The sequence below is a fragment of the Mytilus trossulus genome, chromosome 3 (genome assembly GCF_036588685.1).
Source record: "Mytilus trossulus isolate FHL-02 chromosome 3, PNRI_Mtr1.1.1.hap1, whole genome shotgun sequence".
NCBI classification, from domain to species: Eukaryota; Metazoa; Mollusca; class Bivalvia; order Mytilida; family Mytilidae; genus Mytilus; species Mytilus trossulus.
In genome coordinates this window covers 50,156,325-50,167,169 of record NC_086375.1, presented here as the reverse complement: position 1 = coordinate 50,167,169, position 10,845 = coordinate 50,156,325, and the positions used below count along the sequence as shown (strand labels likewise).

At 32.4% G+C, this 10,845-nt stretch overlaps 2 protein-coding genes across 2 annotated transcripts; one reads left to right on the top strand and one right to left on the bottom strand.

Annotated features, from left to right (window-relative positions):
* Nucleotides 1-305: 305 nt before the first annotated feature.
* On the bottom strand, nt 306-2,416 carry LOC134709511 (GTPase IMAP family member 7-like). Its single transcript, XM_063569671.1, has 2 exons — nt 2,311-2,416; nt 306-1,008 (listed from the first exon to the last, which is right to left on the bottom strand). The coding sequence occupies exons 1-2, from the start codon at nt 2,316-2,318 to the stop codon at nt 306-308; spliced, it is 711 nt and encodes a 236-aa protein (XP_063425741.1). The 5' UTR covers nt 2,319-2,416.
* Nucleotides 2,417-2,539: 123 nt separating this feature from the next.
* Nucleotides 2,540-4,501, top strand: LOC134709510 (GTPase IMAP family member 8-like). Its single transcript, XM_063569670.1, has 3 exons — nt 2,540-2,635; nt 3,352-4,088; nt 4,384-4,501. Coding segments are annotated over exons 1-3 (756 nt in total). The 5' UTR covers nt 2,540-2,618; the 3' UTR covers nt 4,386-4,501.
* The last annotated feature ends 6,344 nt before the right edge of the window (nt 4,502-10,845 follow it).

Below are 10,845 nucleotides of genomic sequence, written 5' to 3'. Positions count from 1 at the left end.
GTTATTTCTTCACTTTTTTCTGCAGGATTTTATATTTTAATATAGGCAATTAATTAAGTTTAGCAATATACATATGTAACAAATATCTTAAATCCTAGATATTTTATTCATGCTAGCACATTATATATTTTATGTTAAAAAAAGAAACATATAAGTGTTAAGTTCTTTCATTTAAATTGAAACACAATGCCTTAACAAAGTTTTTGAAGAAACGACAAAATACACAATCATGTAAATGTTCTAAATGTTTAGTTTACTGAAGTTCTCAAATAAATACAGTTCGAACCTTTATCATCTTGTGCAGTTTATAGAATAGAGCAAAAACCCCTCTCCTGCTCTGCCGCAACTCTTTCAATTTCTCGTCTCAATCGTCTTGTTTCTTCTTCCTGGATTTTCTTTTGTTGCATTAATTTGAAATATGCATGTGAGTAGAAACCACCCATTTTAACCACTTCATCAATAACTTCCTGCGCATATTTTTGCTTTTCATGTTCAGAAGCATGTTTATTTTCAACGGCCACAATTCTTCTACCGCATCGCCTGTATAAATCTTTAACATCATCAGCAGCATATTTGTGCATATACTGTTGGATAGAGATAGGATCTTCGTTTTCGTCTTGAATATCCGCTTTTCTTGTCATCACTATAATTGTATGTTCCATGAATGCTTCATCACCAAAGAGACCTCTCAGCTGTTTGATGACCTTTTTTTCTTCTGCTGTTGCTCGTCCTGGCTGCAAAACAATCAGAAATGCGTGTGGGCCTGGCGATAAAGCAGCAATGGCTTTTGTTACTTCATCCCGAACATCTCTGCCCTCTGTATCCATAATACCTGGTGTGTCTACTACTCTTATTGCTCTACCATTTGGTAGAATTCCCGTCTTGGCCTCACATTTGATTGTTACAGATTCTGATGCGGCTGTAGACTTGAATTGTTTCTTTCCGAGTAACGTATTACCCAAGGCACTCTTTCCAGCTCCGGTTTTACCAATAAGAGCAACTCTTATTCTAAAAATAACAAGATCCGTGTAACAAATAGACAGAAAATATTTGTTTCACAATTACAATTTAAGTTAGAAAGAAAAAAAAAATTTTGCGGATAATTAGACCATTTTTTTGTAAATGAGCTACTAGTTTTTCAAATAAAATGTATTAATGATTTTTTTCAGTATATTTTTAATTGTTGGCGGCACATTTTTGAAGGAATACTACAGTTATTTTTAAGAACCTTTTTTTTTAATTTAAAAAACAAAATTATATCTTTCACAATTATTGAAGTAGAAAATGTTTCACTCCCACGTGAATCTCCAAATCTCATAGTTTTATTAGACACGCAAAGGAAATTGTTGAACGGTTATTGAATTAATAAAAATAAAAATGAAAAAAAACTTACTAAATTAAAATTAGATCAGCCGTCCATAATAAGTCTATTATTTCATTCGATGAAAAACCATACCGAAAAATCATCGCAACTGGCTAGACTATTTTTCGATTTCTATAAAATGTTTTATAAGAATAGCATAAAGTTTAATATTGATATCCATTTTGTATATTTTAAAAGATGTCCACCAATTTTTTAAAGATATATTTCTTACATAACTACACTGGAAATGATTACCCGAAAGCGAACATTTAGATGTTAGCTATATCACAGTTTAAACTTTCACAAATTAAAGAAGGTTTTATATTTTAATAGTTTGACAAAGCATATTATACCATCGGCATGTACACTCACCGAGGCGAACTCGGCAATTAATCGTTTCCTACAAAATAAAATGACACACGAAAAAAATCTACTGTCGAGTTATTCACATCCAAACAGATTATATAATATTTTTTCTGTTTTCATGTCTATAAAGATAAAGTTCTTTGTTAACGGAAAAAAATAATGCTTCCAATTACGATAAGTTATGAAAAAGGATTTCGAAATCTGTTTTTTACATTTTAAAAAAAATCTATCTGTGTTAATTTATCTTTGTTGTTATAGGCTATGACCATTGTGTTAAGCTTTTTTATCTGACGATTATTTTCTAAATTCGTAGACTTAGTTAATTATTCATTTTCTCAGAGATTTTGAATTCAGAATTGAAAATAATTTGCAATATGGAAAAAAAATTGACATGACTGATTCTGAAATAATTGATAGAATTTCGTGCATGTTCCTGTGACGTAAGTCGATTTGATAATTTTGATTAGCTTATTGAACTTGTAATTGAAAGAAGACAAGTAAAGTGAGATTTTCATTGTGTCCATCGTGTTTATGTTATATTTTCAAAGACCTTTATAGAAAACGAACAGTATACTACTTACGTTTCCATGTTTAAAATATTTCTGTTTCAGCTTTACTTCTGCTGCCACAATATAAGACACTGCAGTGTAAGGGACAAGAACATATGCCAACAAGAAAATAGTGACGTGCTACCTTATATGGTAAAGTTTACCTTGGTTTCTAAGACAGCATGGCTAATGTTGTACAACAAATCGCCAGTCGTCATGGGGACGACTTTCTTTACCAAATTTGGAAGTCACGTGCTATAGTAACCATATGAACATTTAAACATTAAGAGCTGCGCACCACTATTTTGTTTGTAAAACACACTCATAGAAGGTGGTGTATCATGGCAAAGAGCACAAGGTAAGACATTTTGACTGTAATTTCAATTTTCAAAGTTTCATTTTCTCATGTAGTGGAGAAAAAAATATCACCAACTGAAAAATAAAAAAGGTGCAATTCTTTAAACTTTACCCTGAATTGAATAACTTTTTTCTTAATAAACACTCAGTGAAATATGGCATCTTCGTCACGAATGTGATGTTATATGAAAAAATATCCATAAAGTGATGATTAGTATACATGTCACAATTCGTTTCATTCACAAACGTGTCATAAATTTGATGATTGTGTGTATCCTACATAAATTGAAACGGTTAATGGCAACCCGTTGTTCTGTCAACGTATATTTGTTCCGCCTAACAGAAGTTAACATGCAAACTTTGTTATAAACATTGTCATAATATCTATTCCTGTTGGAACAAATATCCTTTACCATTTATTCCGTTAGGAACATTTACTGTTTGGAACATCTATTATGAAGGAACTTCTATTCGATGACAGTTCTATTTCAAATTGAACTGGTGTAATTCTGTATTTTTTTTACCTGTTTCCCTATTTAAAGCTGCTGTTGTTGTATTTTAAACGCACATATCAGTTTCTTGTCGTACAAGCGCGATATTTAGCAAAGTATAAAACAAGGTTTACCTACAATCTTATTTGACAAAAGTCAAGAAAATGATTGTTATTTTCAAATTTTTCTTTTAAAATTTTTATAAAATGATTAAACAATTTTTTAGGCAATTGGACGGATTGACCATAGTCTTATTTGGGTCACTTGGAAGTGGTAAAAGCTCTACCGGGAACAGTATTCTAGGATCCAAGCCGTTCAAAATTGCAATTGGGACAATACCCATTACAACAAAAATTGAAACGGAGATCGCATATCGCGATAAGTTGGCAATTCGTGTGATAGATACACCCGGGTTTCAGAAGTCGTCTGACTTTTTAAAATTAAAAGATGACGTTAAGCGAATCCTTAGAGACAATCAGACAGCGAACGTCACATATGCTTTGGTTATTCAAGTAGGTAGATATACAACAGAGGAGCGACAAGTAATCGAAGAAATATTCAAGAAAAATAAAGGGTTCCTGAAGAATTCCATTATTATTTTCACGAACAGAGAAGAACTTAACGAAGAAGAAAATCCTTATGATCAAACAATCGATGGTTGGCTTCAAAAGAATCCAAGTTTGTTGGCACTTATTAAGACATATAAACTTAAATACAGAGCATTTCAAAATAAAAGACTGCTGGAAGCAGAGAATGACGTACAAGTCAGCGATCTGATTTCTGCTATTTGCGAAGAAGACCAACCAATGTCCTATTGCCCTGTAAGTGACAGTAAGAAAAAGAAACAGAATTTAATATATGTGTCAAGAGAACAAATGGGGGAAAAGTTTGGGATGTATGGCAATGAATTCTTTGATGACCAGTTCACAATACAAAAGAATGTTGATGACTACGAAATGCTGTGTAGGTTTTTTCTCGTTCATCGTAAAACAATCGTCCGTTTTCTTACAAAACCAACCAATTTACAACGTAAATGCCTATCAGATAAGGGTTCTTTAAGAAATACAAAACGCCAGTAATTAAATTATTTATCTTTTGAAAAAAATCATAATGTGGAAAAAAACATTCTTTATTTGATGTTTTCAATGAGCCGGAATAATTTGAAATTTCGTCATTCAACAAAATATAGCTTTAAAACCAGTAAACCAACAATAATGTTTACTGATACTATATTTATATATTTTCCTTTATTTTTCAGGAGTGGTGTAGTTTAATGTAGCAAACATGATGATGGACTGCTTCAGAAAAAAATATAAAGTATATTTATGCATATCAATTTAGCTATGATTATTCAAAGTTATTATTGTCAATTTTGAGAAAAAAATCAAACAACTACATGAACATTATTGTGTTTCTATTGAATTTGTAATGATAATTATTGAACTTTAGACTTAATCCACATGTTTTCATTTTACATCAATATTAATCACCAGAAAAAACAAATTGAAGTATTTTTAAACTTGATACTGTTAATTTTTTTTTTTTATCAAAAGCTAAACCTTTAGGATATTTTGTTTTATTATTCGTTGAAACATTTGTATGTCTATTTGATATGTAACTGTGAAAACAATTAATTCTGATTACATATTGATCAACACTTATAATATGAAACACGTATTTCTAAATAGTACCACTGAATTTTTAAAACTTTACTCGATTTGAAAAAGGACGTTTAAGTTGAAAAATAATCAAACTTAGATTAAGCAATCGATTTTCTGAAAATCAATGCCGTGAAAATCTATCCTTTCATTGCAACTAGATATAAATTTGTCAATTATCTTTTCGAAGATTCGGTAATTTTTCGCACATAAACCTCACATCTAAGAAATATTCGTATTATATCCAACCTGACGGTCACTGGGACCCGCATCTTATTTAAGTTTTTAAAAATCGTTAGATATTGGTGACGAATCACTTATTCAATTCGGAAAATTTTCTGATAAGTTTTCGAGGGTGATACTAGGGTGATACAGGTAACACGAAACAAGTGATGACAGAAAAATGAGTGACTCATTCTATGTTTTTTCATTGATAACCTCTGGGGAAACTGTTCTTAACTTTCTTATCCAAAATCTTTCCCGAGCGACTCTGCCGACCTTCGACCAACCCTCGTTGTGGTCTATGATTGTGATGGTAAGGTTTTTGAGATCAGCTTGTGCGTGCCCAGGTGATCTCAAATGACGATTTACGGGTAGGTCGGGCTTGCAAGTGTAGTCACTTCGATGACCATAGATTCCCCAGAGGGTATAAATGAAAAAACAAAGAATGAGTAACTCATTTTCCTGTCATCACTTGTTTCCAGTCATTCGGCTTCCGTACTGGCATTACAGTTCGACGATTTGTTTTAAATACCAGTTAAAATTACAGGGCTCCATTCATTTGGGATTGATGTATTAGTACGTAGCCACGTTCATTTATTTCACCTTATTAATAATATAAAACTTATTTTTCTAATCATTATTAAAATGCTATTCGTTTGGAAAGCTTAAATATGTAGTTTCTGTTGCAATTGCTCTACCGTTGTCAAATTTGAAATATTATACCAACTTGGAACGGTATGGGCATTTTTTATTTATTTTTGTTTGTTTTTTTTGTTTGTTTGTTTGTTTGTTTGTTTGCTTGAGGACTGCCCTACATACAGTTATAACATCTATGTCGCAACCTTTGGAAATTTAGAGTTGTGCCATTTCACATCGCAAATAACTATTTTTATTTGGCATCTCTTTGTAATCTTTACGCCCTGTTTGGGAATTTTAAAATTGTTCCAGCGTCTGTGGTGGTCGCTTAAATTGAGAAAAATCTCAGGTATGAGCCAATGCTCCGTGTTGAAGGTTGAACCTTCACCTATAATGTTTTTTTTAATTGTTACTTGGATGGAGAGTTGGCACTCATATCACATCTTCCTATATTAATGTGTCCAGTGAGGAGCTTCACTTGTTTTTGAGTTTTGATGTTAACTTTTTATTCAAAAAAGTAAAATAACAAAAATATCAACAATATTTCACTAGTCAAACTGTAGGATTTTTTTACTAAATGAACTTTCGATATGGGATTTTTAAGTATTAAATATTTATATATTCCCTCGGTTTAAGTTTGTTACTCGGATTTGTTTTCTCTCAATCGATTTATAACTTTAGAACGGCGGTATATCACTTCATTTCCCCAATAGTCGTCTTACTTTATGTGTTCCACTATACAATTGCTAGTTGTCTGTTTGAATGAAAGACATTGACTTTAAAACGCACACGCATAATACCAAAAGTAATCCTATAAAGTACATTGATAAATTTTCTACTGTCAACATATATATAGTTTTCACCCATTGCTGCTTGTATATACCAAGAACATGAAAACGGAAACAAATTATTATAACGATAACAATAATACAAATAAAGCGCTGTCCTCTCTGGAGAGCTAGGTACTCAGACAATAAATTATGTACATATATGATTTATTTATACATTTATAGAGCAAAAAGAGGTCTTAAGACATCTCAAGATACGAGCGAGTATTTTATATGTTCTTTTTATCTCTTACTATGATTCAAAATGGTAACCACGTTCGATGAGTCACCATATATCAAATTCAAAGAGTTGGGTTATTAATCTAAAACAAAATGATTTAAATCTAAAAAAAAAATCATCACAACACTGTTTAAGTATATATGAGCTAAATCAGAGGTACGATTGATCTTCTTTTATCTGTTGTTGGCAAACTTGATATGTAAGGAATATGATTTCAATGCAAGGATATTTCTTTTTATCACGAACATAAATAAATGAAAGAATCTAGAAATATAAATGTTATTAGCTCTCAACGTCATCAGCACATTATGATTTTTTTTTTACATATTTGCAATATAAACAAATATGTACCTGCTTGTTTTGTCGTAAGTTTTCCGATTGACTTATCATATCCACTGCCCGAATTAATTTCTATATTAGGAAATGGATAACTGTTCTTGAAAGATTTGTGTATTGCAACACATTTCTAGCACGAAAAAACGACCACAGGAACGTTTCCTATAATAAAAAGCATAAAAAAAATGCAATTCATTAATAAGTAATAAGTATCACAGCTTTTGATTTTGACTAACTATAAAAAAGAAGATGTGGTATGATTGCCAATGAGACAACTATCAAAAAAAGACCAACATGACACAGACATTAACAACTATAGGTCACCCTACGGCCTTCAACAATGAGCAAAGCCCATACCGCATAGTTAGCTTTAAAATGCCCCGATAAGACAATATAAAACAATTCAAACGCGAAAAAACGTCCTTATTTATGTAAAAAAAGAGCGATATGTTTTCTCTGCTACATTGTAAATATTTTAAAGATAAATCACGTCATTTGAATATCAAAATTTCATGTACAAATATGATTCCAAATTAGGAACATTGGTCGAATTCGGTAATATATCACCGAGGATGCCTGTAAACCTTTAGCTCGCTTGTCACGTCATATCTAGACTACGGAAACTCTCTGCTATATGGAGCAAATTCCAGTTTACTAAATAAGGTACAGATAAGACAGAATACGGCAGTCAGGTTCGTTACACGTACCAAGAAATATATAACACCAGTTCTTGTGTCTCTTTTCACTAGATCCCGTTGCAATACCGAATACAATACATACTTCTCTTGTATACTTTCAAAATCCTGCATGGCGAATTGCCTGTCTATCTTGAGAAGTCATTAGCGCCTATCAACCATCATGATCTCTTGGATCGGAAAATGCAATGCAGCTAGTACAAACTCGTGCACGATCCAAAATCTATGGAGAAAGACGTTTCGACAAAGCTACTGCGGGTCCCAGGAACAATCTTCCTAGCCATCTAAGACAAGAACACTCACTCGAACTTTGAAAGAAAAAACTGAAAACACATTATTTTAGACTCGCTTTTAGTGATTACATTTAACTTTTTATACTGACAATGGCTTTTAAATTTTGTTCTTTTTATTGTAGTAGAACATGTTTATTATGATTATTTTTTTTATTTATATTTTTTAACTTTTCTGTTCCTTTTTGTTTTTTATACTTAAAAATTCCAAAGATCTTTTAGAGTACATACAATCTAACTCTCTTTCATCTTGTAACAGTATTAAAACATTTGACTTTTCTACTCTTTACACAAGTATTCCACATTCCAAACTAAAAGACAAATTAAAAGAGTTGGTATTACTTTGCTTCATAAAAAGAATGGCCAACGTAGATACAAGTATCTTGTCTTAGGGAGGGATAAATCCTACTTTGTAAAGAATCTTTCTGATTCAAACAAAAAATTCTCTGAAACCGATATTATCAAGATGCTTGATTTCTTGATTGACAACATATTTGTTACGTTCGGATGACGTGTTTTTCAACAGACTGTCGGCATCCCAATGGGAACAAACTGTGCCCCTCTACTTGCTGACTTGTTTCTTTATTATTATGAGGCTGACCTCATGCAGGAACTTCTTAGGAAGAAAGATAAGAAGTTAGCAATATCCTTTAACTCTACTTTCCGCTATATAGATGACGTTCTTTCACTAAACAATTAAAAATTTGGCGACTATTTGGATCGCATCTATCCCATCTTAGATATAAAGGATACTACAGATACAGTTAAGTCGGCTTCATATTAGAAATTGACAATGAGGGTCGGTTGAAGACAAAACTTTACGACAAAAGAGATGATTTCAGCTTTCCAATTGTAAACTTTCCATTTCTAAGTAGCAACATTCCAGCAGCACCTGCATACGGGGTATATATCTCCCAATTGATACGATATTCCCGTGCTTGCATTTCCTATCATGATTTTCTTGATAGAGGGTTACTGTTCACAATGAAGCTATTAAACCAAGAGTTCCAAATGATGAAGTTGAAATCATCCCTTCGTAAATTTTACGGACGCCATCACGAGTTGGTTGACCGTTATTGAATAACCGTTTCACAAATGATATCGGATATGTTCCTTGCGTCGTAACTACAATCCCCTTTCCTTTCATGAATTTGACCTACCGAATTAGACTATTTACCGGATTTGTAATCACATAATCAACACGACGGGGCCGCATGTGGAGCAGGATCTGCTTACCCTTCCGGAGCACTTGAGATCACCCCTTCTTTTTGGTGGGGTTCGTGTTGTTTATTCTTTAGTTTTCTATGTTGTGTCATGTGCGCTATTGTTTTTCTGTTTGTCTTTTTACTTTTTAGCCATGGCGTTGTCAGTTTGTTTTAGATTTACGAGTTTGACTGTTCCTTTGGTATCTTTCGCCCCTCTTTTATATGTGTTCGTTATTTTATTTCATTCTTATTTCATTCATTGTTTTAATGTTTAACACCTCTTGTAACTGCATTGATTGTTTAGTGTTAAGCGCTTAGAGTAATTTCGATTATATAATGCGCTATATAATTCTGGTTAATAATATGCACCATCACTGAGACAACTGACGTTACACAGGGTATTCGGTTCAGCAATGATCATATTATGCGACGTAGCTTATTATTATTAATTTTGATCGACTTCTATGCGAAATATCAGAACTTCTAACGGGAGTTCCAATACCTATTGAATTTTACTTTGACTATTTATCTAAAAAAATCTATCTCTATTCCCTATGATTTGTGATTATTATGGACGATAAAATACGTGCACTTTCTGATTATCTGATTATAAACTGGAGAATATCTTATTCAAATATTTCAGTTTGTAACTATTTTTTACCTTAAATGTTTTAAACTGCTTTTAGTTATTTTCATCTACTTATTCTCTACATGATAATGTTGGTGGTTGTGTAGATAGAAACAAATGACTTAATCTCTTGAGAAGAATACGGCACCACATGTTTGCATGCTATATTATATCTTAGCACTATGAGGGCTTGGGCTTGAGTTAATATGCATTCTGCTAATTTAATGTGTTCAAAATCCAAATAAAGTTTGCAACCGATGTTAGAGAGCAGTAGTATTTTATTTCTAGTAATATCAGGAAATTCAAGCATATTCTGATTCTAAAATTTTGTGTTGGTCTATAAATGACAACATAATGTACTAAATATTCATTCAGTAACGATAGGCATCTCTTATGACACTTTCAGAAAACTTCTTTCAAAGTGAAATTTTCTAATATTCTTATTATGATACAATAATGCAGAAGGAAGTAAACGTTTAGGTAATCAGAAAACATGAACACAGTTACACCAAACAGATAAGGTATGTGTCCGATCATCTGTCAAACAGGGTGCACTTATTAATGATAATAAAATTTTGATTATAGGATGCTTCCCAGTATTGTACATCTGTCAATGGAAAATACATTCCAATATAAAAAAGCTCTCTTAATGTTTGCTCCGTAGCTGATGGAAATTTTCCCATCTACTCATCCCTACTATTCTACGATTTTATTTTGCACATATTTTAATTCGCTTCTTAAAAATTAATACAAATCCTTACCTGATTCACCAGATGACCCTTTCAAACACCTTTCGCCATTGGCTCCTTTATGGCCGGGTTCACCTGTTTGATCTTGGATTCCAGGGAGACCCATTTTACCTATTTAACTTTTGTCGCCGATCGTACCCTTTTCACCGATTGATCCTTTGTCCTCTATTTTGTCTTTGTCACCTTTACTTCCAACGGTTCCTTTATCGCCATTTTGACCTTTGTTACCTTGA